General features: G+C 36.9%; 3 protein-coding genes across 7 annotated transcripts; 2 read left to right on the top strand and 1 right to left on the bottom strand.

The window, feature by feature from the left end:
* The first annotated feature begins 1,894 nt into the window (after positions 1-1,894).
* On the top strand, positions 1,895-7,458 carry LOC135735696 (interferon-induced GTP-binding protein MxB-like). The gene is made up of 12 exons (XM_065254192.2): positions 1,895-2,149; positions 2,441-2,578; positions 2,707-2,861; positions 3,025-3,163; positions 3,304-3,502; positions 3,874-3,952; positions 4,036-4,158; positions 5,127-5,268; positions 5,480-5,638; positions 5,739-5,815; positions 6,123-6,347; positions 6,454-7,458. Exons 1-12 carry the CDS (start codon positions 1,954-1,956, stop codon positions 6,679-6,681), a joined length of 1,860 nt encoding a protein of 619 aa, XP_065110264.1. The 5' UTR covers positions 1,895-1,953; the 3' UTR covers positions 6,682-7,458.
* A 449-nt stretch (positions 7,459-7,907) lies between these two features.
* On the top strand, positions 7,908-14,663 carry mxa (myxovirus (influenza) resistance A). 2 transcript variants are annotated; one of them, XM_065254194.2, is made up of 13 exons: positions 8,136-8,219; positions 8,711-8,757; positions 9,653-9,787; positions 9,874-10,028; positions 10,163-10,301; positions 10,434-10,632; positions 11,204-11,282; positions 11,503-11,625; positions 11,713-11,854; positions 11,951-12,109; positions 12,256-12,332; positions 13,834-14,121; positions 14,208-14,663. In XM_065254194.2, exons 3-13 carry the CDS (start codon positions 9,685-9,687, stop codon positions 14,433-14,435), a joined length of 1,692 nt encoding a protein of 563 aa, XP_065110266.1. In that variant the 5' UTR covers positions 8,136-8,219; positions 8,711-8,757; positions 9,653-9,684; the 3' UTR covers positions 14,436-14,663. The 2 variants fall into 2 exon arrangements, with proteins under 2 accessions (XP_065110265.1, XP_065110266.1); XM_065254193.2 differs by lacking the exon at positions 8,711-8,757 and having other exon boundaries at positions 7,908-8,219.
* A 670-nt stretch (positions 14,664-15,333) lies between these two features.
* On the bottom strand, positions 15,334-19,040 carry pcnp (PEST proteolytic signal containing nuclear protein). 4 transcript variants are annotated; one of them, XM_065254196.1, is made up of 6 exons: positions 18,888-18,948; positions 17,268-17,294; positions 16,982-17,199; positions 16,795-16,869; positions 16,642-16,697; positions 15,334-15,813 (listed from the first exon to the last, which is right to left on the bottom strand). In XM_065254196.1, the coding sequence occupies exons 1-6, from the start codon at positions 18,931-18,933 to the stop codon at positions 15,705-15,707; spliced, it is 531 nt and encodes a 176-aa protein (XP_065110268.1). In that variant the 5' UTR covers positions 18,934-18,948; the 3' UTR covers positions 15,334-15,704. The 4 variants fall into 4 exon arrangements, with proteins under 4 accessions (XP_065110268.1, XP_065110269.1, XP_065110270.1 ...); XM_065254197.1 differs by lacking the exon at positions 17,268-17,294 and having other exon boundaries at positions 18,888-19,040; XM_065254198.1 differs by lacking the exon at positions 17,268-17,294 and having other exon boundaries at positions 16,982-17,196; positions 18,888-19,038.
* Between the last annotated feature and the right edge of the window lie 729 nt (positions 19,041-19,769).

The raw sequence follows: 19,769 nt of genomic DNA, 5'->3' as shown, positions 1-19,769 counted from the left end.
TCACAAGTGTATTGTCATAGATTGAATGGGTAATCGTTCAATTAAAGGGTTGTGTTAAAAGTACTTGTTTAAATTAACAAAGTATTATTAAACCTACTGTTGGCAAGGCATAATAGATGTGAATTTATATTTTAATTAGGGGATTTGCTATAATGAATCCAAATGGATTAAAACAAATTCAGGTCCCGGTACTAGGATTTCTGGATGGGGAGGGGGACACTTACTCTAAAAAAAATAGGTTTCAATCCTTTGTTGGGTTAGATATATTATAAATATGAATATGAAAATATTAATATGAAAAACCCCTATTGGGTTCAATTAATTTCATTTAAATGAGCCGAATCTATAAAAATCTATAAGACATAGTGATGTCCTAATTTTTAAAGCAGTATATAAATAAGATAAATTTGCAAAATGTTGCAAGTGCAGTATTAATAGAAAATAAATAGCAGCAATGTGTACTTTGCATTTTTTACAATAAGCTTTTACTAAAACAAACTTGTGTAGCCTATGTGTTTATTCCCCATGAACAAATCAATAAACAAATTAATTAAATATTGCTTTTTTTAAAAATGGACCATTAAAGGGGCTATGTCACAAGACTTTTTTAAGATGTAAAATAAATCTTTGGTGTTCCCAGTAAATATGTAAATATAAGTTTTAGCTCAAAATACCATATAGATAATTTATAGCATGTTAATTGCCACTTTATAGGTGCGGGCAAAAATGTGTCGTTTTGGGTGTGGCCTTTTAAATGCAAATGCACACACTGATCACAATGATTGTGGTTTGTTGAAATTGAAACTCGGTTTTCAATTGAGAATTGAACAAAGTTACTGGGGGCAAATTATAGCACTTAAACTTGAAAATTCATCTTTTTATGCTATGGCCCCTTTAAGCAAACACTGTGTGTCCCTGGAGAGGCAGCACAAGCCGGTCAATTTTTTGTCTGTTTCCAGCAACAAATACTATTTAAAGAGCAATAAAATATCCTCTGATTTACGATTTTACATATCCTTAGGGGGTATGTACCTTTTGCTAATTGTTAACATGTAGTAATACACACTTACACACCAAAGTAAATGATGATGCAAGTTATCGTTTCCAATGTAAATCTCTTTTCTTGGACTACAACAAACACACGGATTGTAGGCAATACTTCATGGGCCTGTTGACATGGACAAGACCGACATTATCATAATTCCTCCCGCTTGGACCTACAGCCTGTAAGTCCCATCAGCATTTTTTTTTACCATAAACCACTTGAACACACCAAATTCACAAAATCTATGTTTTTAGCAATGAAATAGGTGCACTTTAAATCACCTCTCAACATGAAAACACAAACTACACGTTTTAGGCACTTGCGATCTATAGACAGTCCCAGATTACGTATTTTATAGTCAAAAACCCGCTGAATTCCTGCCATATCTCCACTTTGGTGATGTTTACATTTGGTGGAAAATTCCTTGTGTTTTACTGCTCCCAGTTTTTCATTAATAGTCTAGTCACTTTTATTTATATAGGCCTTTTCACAATTGTTCATTGGGCAGTTATCAATTTGGCAGCAGAAACTTTATTGTTTAGTTCCAGAAAATGAAACAGACGCAGCAGACGCCCAGGGTTGTGGCTAGAAGGGATACAGCTACGGCCAAATCTCGTGAAATCTAAAAGATGCGCGATGTTTTTTATCCTAACCCTACCCTCAAACCTAATCCTCGATCCAACATTTCACAGGATTTAGGCCGTAGCTGTATCCTATCTAGCCAGAAACGCATTTTTAAACCTAATCCTTCCCTCTAACCATAATCCTAACATCTCGCGAGGTTTTGCCGTAGCTGTATCCCCTCTAGCCAGAACCGTACAGGTGCGTACGGCTGTGCGCTTGCATAATTAATCCTGACGTCAACACTGAAACCGGTATGTTTCCTTTCGTTTCACGTTTCGTTTAAGATGGAGAAGAGTTACACACTCAGTCAGCATTATGAGCAAAGAATTCGCCCTTGCATCGATATTATCGACAAATTGCGATCTTTGGGAATGGATAGGGATCTGGAGCTGCCTGCCATCGTTGTCATAGGAGATCAAAGCTCGGGGAAAAGCTCTGTTCTGGAGGCATTATCAGGTGTAGCTTTACCTAGGGGCAGTGGTAGGTCATGTAGTCTAACTGGTTGACAGACTGTTTGTTTATTTATTTTGACTATACACTGACTATACACTATACAAAAAATTATTTGTTGTGCTGTATGGTTTTGTTAAGATCTAACATCATGATCAACAGGAACTTTGTTTTACAAAAAAAATTTGAAGTGAAAAATTGACTATAAAATAAATACATAGCCTAGTAGAACCTTTATTTTTAAGAGTGTAATGCATGATCTATGTTTTCTTTAAATTATTATTACGTTATAATTATCGAGTCTATGTTGTGTTTGTGCAGGCATTGTCACAAGATGCCCACTGGAGCTGAAGATGATTAGATCTAAGGATGAAGATGAATGGCATGGAGTAATCAGTTACCAAAACTACAGTGAAGAGTTTGATGACCCAAAGCATGCGGAGATAAAGATTCGTGAAGGTGGATGTCTCAAAGAGTGCAATGTGCTGACTAGAAAGTTTTCTTATAATTGTTGCAATAATAAAATGAACTTGATGTAAAAATATATATAATTATAGTCTTGTAATTATACTTGTTGTTGTTGATAGCCCAGGATAAGCTAGCAGGACCAGGAGTTAGTATTGGTGATGAGCTCATCAGTCTGCAGATCAAGTCTCCCAATGTTCCTGATCTCACACTCATTGACCTGCCTGGGATCGCTCGAGTTGCAGTCAAGGGTCAACCTGAAAATATTGGAGAGCAGGTAAATGTAACTTTTTCATGCTGGTCCAAGTAAAGGCTTGTTTTGTATCACAAAGCATTTTTACCATATTTTGCGTGCAGTCTAGACACTTAAAGTGGCTTAAACATGTATCTGGTTATCATCGTATGGGATTAGAAACATTAATAACATGCATTTATTACAGATCAAAAGATTGATCAGGAAGTTTGTAACAAAGCAAGAAACAATCAACTTAGTTGTGATGCCGTGTAACGTCGACATCGCGACCACAGAAGCGTTACAGATGGCTCAGAATGAAGATCCTGCAGGCGAAAGGACTTTAGGTACGCAGTGCATTTCATGCAATAGTAAAACCAACGGTTATCATGTTGTATTGTATGTATGTCAAACTGCCACATCTTAACAAAGCCACACCTGGTAGATAATCCAGTTGCCATGAATATTCTAATTGCATTCTATATAGGAATCTTAACAAAGCCAGACCTGGTGGATAAAGGCACTGAAGAGACCGTGATCGACATTGTGCACAATGAGGTCATTAATCTCACTAAAGGCTACATGATCGTCAGGTGCAGAGGACAGAAAGAGATTTTGGATGAGGTCACGCTCGATGAAGCCACAGAAACAGAGAAGGCCTTCTTCAAAGACCATCCCCATTTCAGGTGAATAAAACAACAGCATACTGCAGCTACAATAAAGTCAAAACATTTGCACTTGGTAAATAGAAAATAGATGGTAAATTAGGTGTAATTTACCTCAAATTTGACCGTGCATAGACTTTGGTCACTAAATTTATGTGCAGGGATGCAAATCATTACCCTACACAAACACAAACCTAACCACGGCAACTTACCGACCTGACCACGCAACTTACAAAGTGTGGTTGTAGCTGCTAAGAGGCTGCTCAGTTTCCAGCAGCAGAAGAATTCATCCAGTTCAGAGTTCTACCAATGAAATAATTTTAGAGAAATTATTTAAAGGTCAAAAAACTACAAACTTCATGGTTTGTTTGTATTCGGATTTTTTTTTACAGCTTGTTGTATAATGAAGGCTTTGCGACTATTCTTAAGTTGGCTGAGAAACTTACAAATGAGCTAGTTCATCACATTCAGGTAAATGTATTACCAACAGACTGACAGATTTTCGGTGTCATCACAAACATTGCTCGTTTTCCTATTGTTAATTTGTTATGTAGAAATCCATGCCTCGGTTAGAGGAGCAAATCGAGGCAAAGCTAGCTGAGACACAGAAGGAACTGGAGGCATACGGTACTGGACCACCATCAGAGCCAGCAGAAAGACTTCGCTTTCTTATTGATGTAAATATGGGTTAGGCTTTTCCCCATTAGTCCTACAACTTTAGATCTACCTTCCTGATGAGTTTGCTTCCAAACATATAACACCTGACTTGGGATGGGTTGGGTCTGTAGGAATCTAGATCACAGGTTCAGATGGAGGACCTATAAGACTAAACACATAAGACTGAAGACTCAGCTTGCTCATACCACGTCCCAGAGAAACAAGTAAAAGATAAAGTAAATTGATGTCTGAATATTAAAGGGGTCATAGTGTGAAAATCAGATTTTTTCCATATTTAAGTGCTATAATTAGGTCCCAATTGCTTCTATCAACCTAGAAAAAGTAAAAAAAAAACACCATTATTGCAATCAGTGTTTGCATTTCATCAGCTCATTTGCATTTTAAAGGACACACCCACATTTTTGTTCGCAACTACAAAGTGGCAATTTTATCATGCTATAATAAGTTACCTGTGGGGTGTTTGGAGCTTAAACTTCACATACACAATCTGGGGACACCAAAGACTTATTTTACATCTTTTAAAAAAATCTACAAATAATTGGGACATAAGCATTACTGTGCATTCACATCAGACGCGGAAGAGGCAGCAAGCGCTAGTGATTTACAGTGAGTTAAGTCATTGCAAAGATGTGAATAGGCATACTGCAGGGTGGAACGCACGGATGGTGCGGCCCGCGAATATTGAGCGTTGCTGCTGGAAATGCGCAAGTTGAAAAATCTGAACTTTGGCGGATATTCATGCCGCGTTAAGCAATCAGGAGCTTGCTCTAGTAGTGATGTGATTACAGGAAGCGAGCGGAGTCGCAGAAGCCCCTACCATTACGCGAATTTCCGCGTGAATTTCTCGAATGACTAAAATTTCACGTGCGAATGAAGCGACTAAACTCAAAATGCGAATTTGCCGCCTCTCCCGCGTCTGGTGTGAATACAGTTACTGATTTCTTTCACATCTCATCCCTGAATTTAGAAAGTGACAGCTTTTATTCAAGATACGTTTAACTTGGCAACTGGGGAGGAGGTTAAATGTAATTCAGAGCTCATCATTTTTCAAGAGCTGCGGGATGAATTTGCACAATTGAAGAGCTTTTTGGACTATTCAGGAGATTGTTGTGAGTAAAGGAATTTATAATATAAACAATAAAATAATCAGAATTCATGAGGAAGGGTGTTGCATTTTGGTTTATTAAAAAACGAAATGTATGTAATGTTTCCAGAATTATAGCCTACAATTTGACCAAAAAAGTGTGTAACTTTCTCCAGTGCTTAACAAAGCTGTATTTGAATTAAATGTATTTGAAATATTCAACATTTCATTTGCAGTAAAAAAGAAGATTGAGTGCGAAGTTTATATTTTCGAAACCATGTATCGAGGAAGAGAGCTTCCGGGTTTCATCAGTTATAAGATCTTTGAGAAGCTGGTCAGAGAACAGATGAAGACATTGGAGGAACCCGCATTAAAAACACTCAAGACCATCTCAGGTCAGTGCAAATTTTCCAGTGAAGGTTTCCAAGCACAGATTTAAGAGACGGATGAAAGGTTACAAAAGAAATGTTTTATTAAGATTGTGTTTGTATTTAGATGTGGTCAAAAAGAAATTTATCCAACTGGCCCAAATCAGCTTCATTGGATTTCCTAATCTTCTTAAAATAGCAAAGGTAGGATTGTTGACCTAATGCCAAATTATAGCGATACACAAAGCACACGGATTTATTTTCACTCCACACTATTATCTTTTCTGAATTGAATAACAGCGGCTCAGTGGGTAGCGCCAACCAGTTCTTGCCATGAATACAGCCATAGATTAATTAAAGAAGGGTTAATTTATTGTAACTAAAATTCACTTTTTAATGACAAACTTTTAGTCATGCTATTGAATCATAATACATATGTTCATCATTATATCACTGTAGTCTCAAAGGTTGTCTTAAAGTTTTAAAACACATCTTCTGTTTGCATCCTAAGACTAAGATTGAAGCCATCATGCAGGAGAAAGAATTGTTGGCTAAGTCTGTGTTGAGGACTCAATTCAAGATGGAGCTTATTGTTTACAGTCAAGATGGCACATACAGTCAGAGCCTTCAACATACAAAGGAGAAGCTGGAGGAGGAGGAAGAGGAAGAAGATGAATATTTTGATCAAGATGCTTCCTTGAACGAGATGAAACTCCATGTAGAGTCCTACTATTCTGTAAGTGAGCTAACATGCCCTTTCGTATCTGTTTAAGACTTTCTGTTAAGACATCTATACAGTAGCTGTGATTTAATTGGATGTCTGTTATAATCTATCGCACCAGATTGCAAGCAAGCGTCTAGCTGACCAGATCCCAATGGTGATCCGCTACCTGCTTCTCCAAGAGGCTGCGGTGGAGCTGCAGAGAAACATGTTGCAATTACTGCAAGAGAAGGATGCTGTAGATGATCTGCTTAAAGAGGACTACGACATCGGCCAGAAGCGGGATAACTTACTTAACCGCAAAAAACGTCTATTAAATGCACAAAACCTCCTGATAACCTTTGGTTAATATATTTGATTGCAATATTTCAATACGACACAATCATTTAAAGGTGGTGGAGAAACTTATCCTGACCATCTGAAATGCAAAAGTCGTGTTTTTTATTACTTAAAGGAGACATTTTACAAGATTTTTTTAAAGATGTAAAATATATCTTTGTTGTCCCCAGAGTACATATGAGAAGATCTACCTCAAAATACCATATTATAGTATCTTAAAATATCCACTTTGTAGGTGTGAGCAAAAATGTGCTGTTTTGGGTGTGTCCTTTATAATGCAAATGAGCTGATCTCTGCACTAAATGGCAGTGCCGTGGTTGGATAGTGCAGATTAAGGGGCGGTATAATCCCCTTCTGACATCACAAGGGGAGACGATTTTTACTGATTACCTATTTTTTCACATGCTTGCAGAGAATGGTTTACCAAAACTAAGTTACTGGGTTAATCTTTTTATAGGTTGATAGAAGCACTGAGGACCCAAATAAAGCACTCAGGATAAAGTCAGATTTTCATGATATGTCCCCTTTAAACATTCTAAAGTAATCCTAAAGCCAGCTGTTAAGAGCTAACCCTAATTTTAATGAATGTGTTATGTTATACTGTTTTGAATGCTATTTATTTACAAGGTATTTATTGATATGCTTCATTTGTATTAAGGCAGCTTTAAACATTAAACTTACACATTAACATTTTAATATCAACCAGCCATAACACTCAGACAACTATTCTGTATATCTATCTGATAGACTGTGTGCCCTTATAACCTTAAACCTCAAGTTAATAAAAAGTTTCTGTCCAACATAGTTTCTCTTGAACAACTTTTTATTTGATTAAGTTTAAAGGTATTATTTTTTAGTAGTCCTATGCATTTGATTTTTTTCTTCTTTTTTATTTGCAGACATTGCCTTATAAGGTAGCCTAATGAGTGACATTTTTTATTTCTTTTACATCACTTCCTTACTGTGAGAAAGCCAAATAAATTAGGTTCACCAGAACTTTTCTTTGAAATCAGCTATTCCTCTGTACCGTAATGCATCGTATGTATCGCATAACAATGCGAGCTGTTGAAATTGGATACTGGCACATTTACTATCGCAATGAATATATCTCTAATTTCAGTAATCACAATACCAAAACAAATTTACAGGACAAAGACCACATGAAAAAAACTTTATTGTTTTAAGTGTTTACTACCGTAAATTTGTGAAACCCATGGATGAATCGAAACTGATCCTCGTTTTGGAAAATGAAACTTAACTCACATCCTCACTGGAATCCAGTTTAACAGCATCAGTCCGACCAGATTACATTTGAGTTGCGAATCGACAGCGATACTTGTCGTTGTTTAAAGATGGAGAAGAGTTACACACTCAGTCAACATTATGAGGAAAAAATTCGCCCTTGCATCGATATTATTGACAATTTGCGATCTTTGGGAGTGGAGAGGGATCTGGCGTTGCCTGCCATCGCCGTCATAGGAGATCAAAGCTCGGGGAAAAGCTCTGTTCTGGAGGCATTATCTGGCGTAGCTTTACCCAGGGGCAGCGGTAAGTCAGCATATGTGTCCAAGATTTATACGCGAGCTTTGCGGCAAAGCAAATTTCCTTACAAAATCATTAACTAATTTTTTTTGTGGTAAAAGTGTAGTAACCATGATTTTGGTATATACTATTAGCAAAAACATACACTAACCACGGTTTTTGAAAACCATTGTTGTTTAAATCATGGTTATATTGTGGTTACTATGGTTTTAACTGTAGTAAAACCATGGGTCATTTTTGTAAGGCTTTGTGGTTTACTGTATCCTTATACCAGTGGTGTTGCTTTTTGGGGTTATTGGTCAAATGCCGTTTTTGAGGAAACGTTTCAGTTTACAAATTTAACTTTTTTATATTTTTTCTAATGTGTTTTAATAGCACACAAGTTCCTTTTTGAGATAGATAAGGGCTTATTATATTTTACGCTAGATTTTTTCCGTCTAGCAGCAGCTGTGAACTCTGTCGAGTTGCTAAACAGTAGTATCTGTTCCGACCTGCAGGTGGCACTGTTGACAACACACAGTCATTGAACATCATTTTTCTTCAGGTAAAAATAAAACAATTGTTCCGCCAAATTAACAATTTGAGTAGCCTAAAATCTTAATACACAGCCCACAATGGCTCATATGTGAAAATTAAATAAGTTTAATAAATAAAATAAGGGCCTATGAGAAATCCTATAAATGCACTTATTTAGAGTAATGCTTTTGGAAATTGTCTTTCAGGTTGAAATATAAAGAAATGCAAAATATCAGGATAAAAATAAAATAGCAATGTAAGCGTGAGCTCAAATTGGCCAATTTTTTTTCAAGGTCGCTTTAGCTACTTTGCATGAGCACATAGATATATACACTAGATGTCACCTTAGGGTTCTAAGCATGCGTCAAAACCGCCGCCATCTTGGAACAGGGGTCTTGTCATAGGAAGTAGCTAGGTAAAGCGGCTTTCTCCGCCTGTACTTCGAATTCATGGACGATGCCGGACTTTTGTGCTGCGTATTGATGTTAGGCCTACTAGCACTATGCTTTATAGTTAGAAAAAGTAGATTTTCATAATATCAAAAAAAAAAATTCTGGACTTAATGCTAAATAGGATGTCTGACTATAACAAACTAAAAGAAAACCAAGAAAATCATAATAATAAAGATGGCGGCTCTATTCGACACATTCGGTCCAATGAACTGCGGTAGCCAACGTGACATCTAGTGTACATATCTATGGCATGGGTATAGCACATGTTGGTGAGCTGCAGAGACTCGTATTGAGTCCCTCCCCCCAATAATCGTCAGAAGAAACTCCAAAAAGCAAATTTTAATGACATGATTTTCTTGTTGGTTTGCTTTTTGATTTCGCTTGCAGATAATATTCTTGTTTGAAATGGTGTATGTTAAATGGCATGTTTTCTGCCAACCGTCCATTGAGTCTCTTTTGTGATTGGCATAGGCATTGTAACAAGATGCCCACTTGAGCTCAAGATGATACGATCTAAGAATGATGAATGGCAAGGAAAAATCAGCTACCAAGGCTATGAAGGAGATATTGATGACCCAGCAGTTGTAGAGAAAGAGATTCGTAAAGGTGGAAGTTTCCTCTTATTTCTTAGTATCTCTAAAGTTGTCTTTAAAAAGTGCGAAGGATTTACAGATTTTTGTAATTGTTTGTAGCCCAGGATGAGATAGCTGGATCAGGGCTTGGTATAAGTGATGATCTCATCAGTCTGCAGATCAAATCTCCCAATGTTCCTGATCTCACGCTCATTGACCTGCCTGGGATCGCACGAGTGGCAGTCAAGGGTCAACCTGAAAATATTGGAGAGCAGGTAAATTTAACCAAGGCTTGTTTCATCCATTGTATAATATTTTTCATGTTGTCTAGACTTCTCTCACAAGTTGTTTTTCTCATTTATGGCTCAAAATCTATCTCTAAAACATGAATCACATGCATTTCTTACAGATCAAAAGATTGATCAGGAAGTTTGTTACGAAGCAAGAAACAATCAACTTAGTTGTGGTGCCGTGTAACGTCGATATCGCGACCACAGAAGCATTGCAGATAGCTCAGAGTGAAGATCCTGCAGGCGAGAGGACTTTAGGTACGCAGTGCATTTCATGCAATTGTAGAACCCGAGCTTGTCATGTAGTTTGCCAAACTGTATGCATATTATCAAAGCCAGACCTGGTAGATAATCCTGCTGCCATGTATATTCTGAATGTATTGCATATAGGCATCTTAACAAAGCCAGACCTGGTGGATAAAGGCACAGAAGAGACCGTGATCGACATTGTGCACAATGAGGTCATTCATCTCACTAAAGGCTACATGATCGTCCGGTGCAGAGGACAGAAAGAGATTTTGGACGAGGTCACGCTCGGTGAAGCCACAGAAACAGAGAAGGCCTTCTTCAAAGACCATCCTCATTTCAGGTGAATAAAACAACAGCATACTGCAGCTACAAAACATCAAGCTAGTCAAAACATTTGCACTTGGAAAGTATTAAATAGATCTCAAAGAGACTCAAATCGGCAACCTTTAGGTTACAAGCCCGACTTTAGCTATTAGAGAGTCATTAAACATGTAAATATGCAGTTTTTGTTGCATTTCCATGGCTAAAACTAGATGTCCTTCCTTATGTAGTCAACCTAGTTTGTGCCGTCAATGTAGTTAAAAAAATACATTACCTTAGTCACAGAGACAGCAGACGACTCCAGGACCAATCCGCACCGGAGCTTCCGACTTCAGCACGGACCTGGTGTAAATCCGGCCCAATGTCCACCACCCGATATAATTAAATCATGATCAATGCACCATTTTTTGCATTGGTTTAATTTTCTATGGCACTATTTGTATTGTATAGTGATGGCATATGATTGAAACTCGTGATATTGTTGCAGATGCAACTGGTCTTTACTTTGCAAAACTGTAATGAATTTGCAACATTTTGTCCAATTTGAAAAATTATTTACGGTTTCTTAATGTATGTGGGGTTTGTTACAGCATGCTGTATAATGAAGGTGTTGCAACTATTCCCAAGCTGGCTGAGAAACTAACAATTGAGTTAGTTCATCACATTGAGGTAAAATATTACTAAGACTGACAGTTTTTTTTTTTGTCTCATTATAAACATAGCTTATTCTATTTGTTCAATATCAGAACATGTATTTTTAAAGTTGATTTCTATGATTTCTTTACACCTTATTTTCTTATGTCTCTACTGTTATTCCTCAGTGTATTTATTTTTGTCAAGCTGCTTTGCAACAATGCAAAAACTACTGAATAAATTTGAATTTATGTAGAAATCCATGCCTCGGTTAGAGGAGCAAATCGAGGCAAAGCTAGCCGAGACACAGAAGGAACTGGAGGCATACGGTACTGGACCACCATCAGAACCCGCGGAAAGACTTCGCTTTCTTATTGATGTATGTTTTATTACAATGTTTAAATATTAAAGAGTTATTTAAACATAAAAACCACTGATTTGTTTCACATCTCATTCCTGAATTCAGAAAGTCACAGCTTTTATTCAAGATACATTTAACTTGGCAACTGGGGAGGAGGTTAAATGTAATTCAGAGCTCATCATTTTTCAAGAGCTTCGGGATGAATTTGCACGATGGAAGTTGCTCTTGGATCGTTCAGGAGATAACTGTGAGTAAATATAAGAAATAAAAGAAAAATAATAAGCATGTCTTGCTAGTATATATTGAATTTATTTATCTGCAAATATTCACAATTTCTCTGCAGTCAACAAGAAGATTGAGAGAGAGGTCGATAACTTTGAAGCCAAGTATCGAGGGAGAGAGCTTCCGGGTTTCATCAATTACAAGACTTTTGAGAAGCTGGTCAGAGAACAGATCAAGACATTAGAGGAACCTGCATTAAAAACACTCAAGACCATCTCAGGTCTGTGAATTTTAATTTGCTAAGCAAACTATCACTTTAAGGAAATTAACGTACGTAAGAAGTTACTGGAAAATCATTAAGCTTATAGCTGAACAAAAGAAAAAAAGATTACAAACAAAATTTTAACTTTGTATTTGTTTACATAGATGTGGTTAGAAAGAAATTCGTCCAAATGGCCAATTGCAGTTTCATCGGATACCCCAATCTTCTTAAAATCGCAAAGGTGGGTTTTGACTTTATGGCCAAAGATAATAGAAACACACAAATCCAAAGTGTTCCTATTGTTATTTTATTTCATATACGTTAAATTAAGGGTTACAAAAGTTAATAACATGTTTACTTATGACTTTAATAAAGTTATCATCAAGGTGTGAATGGCCCTTTAGTTAGTGTCCACACCACCAGACAGTAACGATAACTTTATAGTAACTTGCTTGTGAGCCGCAGTATTCACGCAAATCATTTACCTTTAATGGTATTTAACCTTATGTTGTAGATTTATATCAATAAAAACAATGCAATTATTTACATGTCATTTAGCCGTGTAAATGCAACAAGACAGGCATATTTACATGTTCAAACTAGATGAGCAAGACACTTAACCATAGTTGCTCCAGAGGCATGCGACCTCTGACATATACAGCAATTGTAAGTCGCTTTGGATAAAAGCGTCAGCTAAATGAATAAGTAGATGTCCTCACGTATTCAATCTAGTTTGTGTCATCAATTTAGTAAAAAACATTACATAGTCACCAAGAGAGCAGACGACTCCACACCAAATCCGGAGCTGCCGACCTCTGCACAGATCTGGTGTGAATCCGGCCCAAAGTCGTCTACTGTGTAGGCTTTCACTGCAGCTGCAACAATGCTGGTTATACCTGAGGTCATAGTAAGAAGTTACACTTCAAGCAAGCCTGATATAGCTTTTAGTTATCTCTGTTAACATTCACCACTCTTTCCAAAGATAAAACCAGTTTTCCAGATTATTTTTATGAAGTTTATTTAACTAAGTTCTGGAGGAGCATGGTCATGTGATCCAACCAATCAGTGCAAAGAGGTGCCTATAAATGGCAGTCCCTCACCTCTGTCCTGTGACAGATTTTTTGCAGAATCCCTCCTCCACCCCATCACCTCTCTCATCTAGATTAATTTATCACAGTTAAAGTGGGGGGAGTACTCTGGATTCGGGCTAAAATTCCGAGCTTGGAGCCCTCTCCTCGGACAGCACGCCAAATATGCTTTATCTCATTCCCTATCGATAACATGTTAATGCGAACTCGTGAAATCATCATTAAAAAAAAAGGATTTGTTTTATCATACAGTGCTGGGTTTTTCCAGAACTCAGCAATGGCGTTTCTCTATCTACAGTGTTGTCTGCCATTTCAAATAGGCGAGCACTTTAAATTCAAATACATTTAATTGGCTGTCAATCAAAACACTCTGAAAGTGATCCCCAAGATATTGTTCTTTGTATCTTTATTGTTATAGTTATATGCTATTCTCTTTATTTTTAGAACTGTTTTCGTCCATAGTGTGAAAGACTAGTGTGTTTATACTACAAATGTACATGCATATACCATTTTAGTCTCATAGTTAGTATGTTCTGATTACAGACACCTATTTTCTTTTACAGTTAGTACTGCTCATAAAAAACTGTAATAAAACCTTTCATCCTATATATAGTTTAAAATATTTGTTTAATAACAAATCTTTTGTGTTTTAAGACTAAGATTGACGCCATCAAGCAGGAGAAAGAATCTCTGGCCGAGTCCATGTTGAGGACTCAATTCAAGATGGAGCTTATTGTTTACAGTCAAGATGGCACATACAGTCAAAGCCTTCAGTATACAAAGAAGAAAGTGGAGGAGGAGGAGGAGGAGGAAATTGCACAACGTAACCCTAAGCAGTCTCACCGTATCGCTACACCTACATTATTTGGAAATGCATTAGTTACCACTGACTGTCATGCCACCTTGCGCGAGATGAAACTTCATATTCAGTCTTACTACTCTGTAAGTGTGCTCGCTTGAGCTTTTTGTCCATTCTTCTGTACCTGTGAAGTGGATGCTTGTGAAGCTGTGTTATCTTATCTCTCCAGATTGCCAGCAAGCGTCTAGCTGACCAGATCCCAATGGTGATCCGCTACCTGCTTCTCCAAGAGGCTGCGGTGGAGCTGCAGAGAAACATGTTGCAATTCCTGCAACAGAAGGATGCTGTAGATGATCTGCTTAAGGAGGACTACGACGTCGGCCAGAAGCGGGAAAATTTACTTAGCCGCCAAAGACGTTTATTGAAGGCGCGACACCTGCTGATTACCTTCGGTTAATGTATATTGCAATATTTTAATGCGCACAATCATATAATAGTGGTGGAGAAAAATGTCACAGCATGAGTAGTAAACAGTTGCTTTAATTCATAGACATTAAATCGTATAAATTCTATTGTTGTTTTAATATCTTTTAAAAACATTTACATTGCAATACTTTTTATTTTCCAGAATGTACTGTTAGACATATTTATTTTGCACGAATGCTGCATTAAATAATCAACTTTCTTCAACTGTACATCTTTTCATAAAATTATTGTTAGGCCATTTTTTGGGGTCTGGTTGTTGTATTTTCAGCATTTTGTGCAATATTTATGCATTAACTATTTTGCTATAATGGCTAAGGTGCGCTGGCAAAATCTTCTCTTTTGGGCAGTGACGATTTTAAAGCTCACATAACACATGCCGTTTCTGCTTATCTCAAGTTATTACCTAAAGTCAGGGCTCCAGACTGCCACCAAAATTTAAGAGCGTGCCACTGAATTTTACATCCAGTTGCACATGTGCGACCAATAAATTTGACCCTTTTTTTGTGATGTGACACTGAATTTGAAACAGCACATTGTACTTTCTGCATCTATCATTAAAGTATTTATTAGCAATACAGTGGAAATTAGTAGAAATGTGAAAATTTGGTAAGCATACTGATTTACAGTGTGTGCACCTAAATTTTCTGGTTGTGCCCTTAAAATTTTCAGTTGGGGGCCATTGTGCTCCTAGTGAAAAAAGTTAGTCTGGAGCCCTGCCTATAGTATTACATTCTTCATATATAAAAAGAGCTTTATCAGATTTATAAGATAAATCCACTGTACAGATTCTTTCCCAAAAAGGCAGAGCTCCTAGGCGTACCCCCAAACCGACCAAATGTCAAACGGAAATAGAAAACTCAGATTCAAAATGATACCACAGCTTTCATTTATTATTGACTTAATAACCTACATTGTATTTTTTTTTGTCACAACTGCACCACACTTCTTCTCTAAAGACAAACTAAACTAAATGATTGAAGGGTGTCGGTGTGGCACATTTGGTTGAATTTGCATTGAACAGTAATATAGACGATGCTTATTTTTCTTTCTTCTAGATTTCACCTTACACAGAAAGGCATTATTCTTTTTTAACCACAGTCTTTAAAACAGTGGCTAGAATAAAAAGCTGCTGTATAGCATAAACACTCATTACATATATACATTTGTACAGAGTTCATCAAACAAAGAGACAAAAAGACAAAAATCTCTGCCAAACGGAAAGCTACTGTAACCAGCACTTCTACTGATCTGTGTGGGATTTAAGTTTCCTCTCCCAAAGTTTTTGATGGTCTGAGAATCCCTGTTTTCCTTTGTTGAAGGAATTGGGTCCAGCTGATGTTGGTGTTTCCCTGAAAAACAAGACTAACTGTGAAGACCTGCTCTCTTTTGTACATACCAATGCTATACGTTTGTGCTATATAGTATACCATACACACCAGTTAGTACAGATCATCATACATTTGTATTATCAATGTGAGCAAAAACAGGTGTGAAACCTTAAAGTCCCCCGTGGTAAAAAAGTTTTTTTTTTTTTTTGTTTATATGTCTATGTGGTATTTTTAATTTGCTTTAAAGGGACAAACTTTTTTTGAAAATATTTTCCAACTCCCCTAGAGTTAAACATTGGATTTTTACTGTTTTGGAATCCATTCAGCTGATCTCCGGGTCTGGTGCTAGCACTTTAAGCATAGCTTAGCACAATCCATTGAATCTGATTAGACCATTAGCATCACACTTAAAAATAACCAAAGACTTTGGAGATTTCTGCTATTTAAAACTTGACTCTTCTGTAGTTACATTGTGTACTAAGACCGACAGAAAATTAAAAGTTGAGATTTTCTAGGCAGATATGGCTAGGAACTATACTGTCGTAATAATCAAATACTTCGCTGTCGTAACATGGCTGCAGCAGGCGTAGTGATATTACGCACTGCCCAAAAATAGTCCCCTACCATTGAAAGTTACTAAGGATCCACGTGTACTAAATTTGGCAAGGGTGTAGATGTACATTCAAGCTGTTTTGAAGCATGAAGAAATACCTGTAACAGGAAAACTTTGCATATGCTATTATGTTGCTCAAAGATGAGTTTGAAGTGATAAAATTATCAACTACAGGGGGACTTTAACATTTTTATTCTGATACACTCTTTCAAAAAACTCAATAATTAATTTCTAACCTTCCAATATTTTTCATCCTCATCTTTGCCTCGGGTGGCATTTCCTCAGGCTCGCTCTGAAAAAAATTAAAAGGATTTTAAGGATTACTAAGCTTTAACATTTTATCATCTATAAAATCAATATTAATTCAGTCATCAAAGTATATCACATACATCATCGTCTTCATTGAAAACAGATGCGAGTCCTGGTTTCTTGGCAGGTAAGACAGGAGTGGGTTCTTTAGGTTTCTGAAATAAGAAAAATTCTCCACATCAATAACTCTAAAGCGAGCACTGTGTTTACTTATAAAATAATATCTTACAAATAAATATTTGTATATATATATATATTTATACATACACTTGCTCCCAGCTTGATGGAGATAGTGGCAGGCTTCTTCGGAACTTGGGCCATCATACTAAACCCAGCTTTTAACATTTTAGAGGATGCTGGCTTGCTTTTAGCCTCATCTTCTGGTTCGATGTCTGCAGCGGAACGCTTTTTCGGCATATCCCATCGTGCCTTGCTGGAAGAGACAGTCTTAGTTTTCACACTCCTTTCCTTCTCTTCTGGTCCTGCTGGAGGCGAGACAACTTACCAAGGTGAGCGACTGTTGCTTTGGAGACCAAAGGTGAGCTACAGTTACCTGAAAGACGAGGGATTCCAGGAGGACCTGCTCAGAGAGCGAAGTTGAGTCTACAATCTGAATTGTAAGCTGGATTACAAATGACAGTGTGTAAGCGCCTCTACTTCAATTCCCAGTTTAATTACTCTCCCTTAATTGTCATTTTTTTGCATGATTGTCTATATAAAGGGTCATTTACGTTTTTACAAAAAACAAAGAACTTTATTTGTTTTGGGTGTTCGTTTTTAGGGTCTTGAAAAACGCAAAGTGCAAGTTTTTGAAAATGGTTACTATATATGGTTATGCTACTTAAGATACTGAGTTTGACAAGGGTTCTCCAAAGTGTACAACATTTTCCCATTTTATTGTCCAGGGTCACTTAAACCTAAATCATTGTTCGCAACCTCCCAACCCAAAAAATATTATATTAATCCCTTTGTATAAGAATGCGAATGTGAGCAGGCGTGAAGCATTTCTTGCCACAGTAACATCGCTCTCTGGCAAGCATAATAGTGTTTTTAATGTTTTTCGTGGATCCATATAAACACAGATCATTTCTACAAATGTCGAGTGTACGTGAATTAAAAAAAACTGCAAAGACACAAAAGTAAGAGATGATTGTAAAACATTTGTATGTTGAATTGTTGCCTTACTCGTGTACCACGCCACTTACTCAGCACATGTCCAAAAACACGGTCATAGCCTACAATAGCACTTTTGTAGATGTATTATTGTATGTAGTTATGCAGGACTACAAATAACCCATGGTAAGTTTAAAAAATAAGGCAATGCTTCTTTTTTTGCATGAGATTATGAGTAGTTATAATGTAGGTTAATAATGTAAAGCTGGCTTATGTGTACAACATGAAGTTATTAAAACAAATTATAGAAGTGTAAGAATCCCTTAAGAAAATTACCAACATTTAACTACAAATAAAAAAATGGTTAACTACAGTTAAGCTTAAACAGTGGCTACGACAAATTAACCATGGTTTTGCTACAGTAAAACATGCCAAAATCATGGTTACTAATGTTACACTTTTTTACAATAAAACCATTGCTAATTTTCCAAAGGGATATTATGTTACTGTGCACAAATAAAGCTGGATGCATTAGATCCTAAACAAAAATAGAGTATTATTGGTGGCACCATAGTAAAATTATAGAATAATGCAATACTTGGTTAATAACTATGGTTATTACCATAATCGAGTACCATAGCATATAGAGTAAATGCCCACGGTACTTCAAAGAAAGAAAAGCATAGTAAATCTCCCTAAATACATGATAACTACTACAAAGGCACCAATTGTTAGCATATAAATTTGGACGTATTTGGGTTAAGTGTTAAAATGGGTTACATGTACAACGAAAACACGTAACAACATTATGTGTTTAACCTATTAATTTGAATTAAAAATTAGTGTTACATATTATGCATACACTTTAAGTTTAGAAATCGCTCACTCAGCTAATGTAGCTAACGTTAGCTCGCTAAGTTAGCCTGAAACTCTAAACAAAAACTACAGCGCTGCAACCGTCTACAATAATTTATCCTCGTACTCGCAACTAACAAATGCATTTTACAACTATTATCGAACACCAAAAGCTGTAAAATAAAAACAGTTTGAACAATTTCACCTCCTTCTTTAGAAGGGCCTTCGCTGCGACACTTCACGTTAGCCATCACGTCTGTGTTAAACATGTACGGATACCGGATAGGACCAAAAAGCTCTTCAGTTCCTACCAGAGATAAAAGATCTGTTTGACTTCGTGCGGCGCCGTAAGAACTGACAAGAGATGACGTCAAGATAGCGCGAGAGCGATGGTAGAAGTCTAATTTCGAATAGCTCTCGCGGTACTGTGACGTCATCTTCGAACAAGCCACAAAAGACGCCGCATTGGTCACAAGACTGCCCATGAAACTGAACGGGGAAGCAGACCGTTTTCTGAATAAAAAAAGTTAAATAGTGTTTATATTTATACGTATACATTATTGTTTATATTTACAATAATGTTTATATTTCTCATACAGTTTCAATGGTACACGGTCTAAGTGGAGAACAAAAATATTTGCCCGCATTTCTTTTAAAATAAATCTTATAAGAAGTCATAAAGAAACCTTCTATAATCCGTTTTAAAAATTTAATAGTTACTGTGCCTGTAGCTAGTTCGTGTACTTTAGCGTTTATAAAGCCGTCTTGACCTTCCAAATATGGCGGCACTGTTGACCCATTGCATGAAGCGCTCCTTGTCCGTTTCTCAATCCTATGGGTGCAGCCTCCGGAGGTCGCATATGAAGGCTGCATAAGTCATCAAAACGGTCTTGTTTCAGAATATTAACAATTATAAACTTGACTATTATGTTTAATTAATCGTTAATTATTGTAAAATGCTTATGAGCTGCCAATATAATGTTCAGTTAACTGAAATACACCAAGCTTGGTGACGACCTTCGCAGGCTGCAGCCTTCGGAGTGAGAAACGGCCAATGTGCTATGCTGCTCTGCTTTCGCGTTTTCAT

The sequence above is a fragment of the Paramisgurnus dabryanus genome, chromosome 4, assembly GCF_030506205.2.
Source record: "Paramisgurnus dabryanus chromosome 4, PD_genome_1.1, whole genome shotgun sequence".
Taxonomy (NCBI): Eukaryota; Metazoa; Chordata; class Actinopteri; order Cypriniformes; family Cobitidae; genus Paramisgurnus; species Paramisgurnus dabryanus.
Note: the sequence above shows the minus strand (reverse complement) of the source record. Positions and strands in the feature narration are given on the sequence as shown.

Bases quoted from the DNA above. Each gene is read 5' to 3' on its own strand.
- LOC135735696 (XM_065254192.2), top strand. From the start codon at position 1,954: ATGGAGAAGAGTTACACACTCAGTCAGCATTATGAGCAAAGAATTCGC. The intron at 2,150-2,440 runs GTAGGTCATGTA...GTGTTTGTGCAG, and splicing joins AGCTTTACCTAGGGGCAGTG to GCATTGTCACAAGATGCCCA. The intron at 5,269-5,479 runs GTGAGTAAAGGA...TTTCATTTGCAG, and splicing joins GGACTATTCAGGAGATTGTT to TAAAAAAGAAGATTGAGTGC.
- mxa (XM_065254193.2), top strand. From the start codon at position 8,024: ATGGAGAAGAGTTACACACTCAGTCAACATTATGAGGAAAAAATTCGC. The intron at 10,302-10,433 runs GTACGCAGTGCA...TATTGCATATAG, and splicing joins TGCAGGCGAGAGGACTTTAG to GCATCTTAACAAAGCCAGAC. The intron at 12,110-12,255 runs GTCTGTGAATTT...TTGTTTACATAG, and splicing joins AACACTCAAGACCATCTCAG to ATGTGGTTAGAAAGAAATTC.
- pcnp (XM_065254196.1), bottom strand. From the start codon at position 18,933: ATGGCTAACGTGAAGTGTCGCAGCGAAGGCCCTTCTAAAGAAGGAG. The intron at 17,200-17,267 runs GTAACTGTAGCT...TCTCGCCTCCAG, and splicing joins TGGAATCCCTCGTCTTTCAG to CAGGACCAGAAGAGAAGGAA. The intron at 15,814-16,641 runs GTTAGAAATTAA...CTTGTTTTTCAG, and splicing joins AGGATGAAAAATATTGGAAG to GGAAACACCAACATCAGCTG.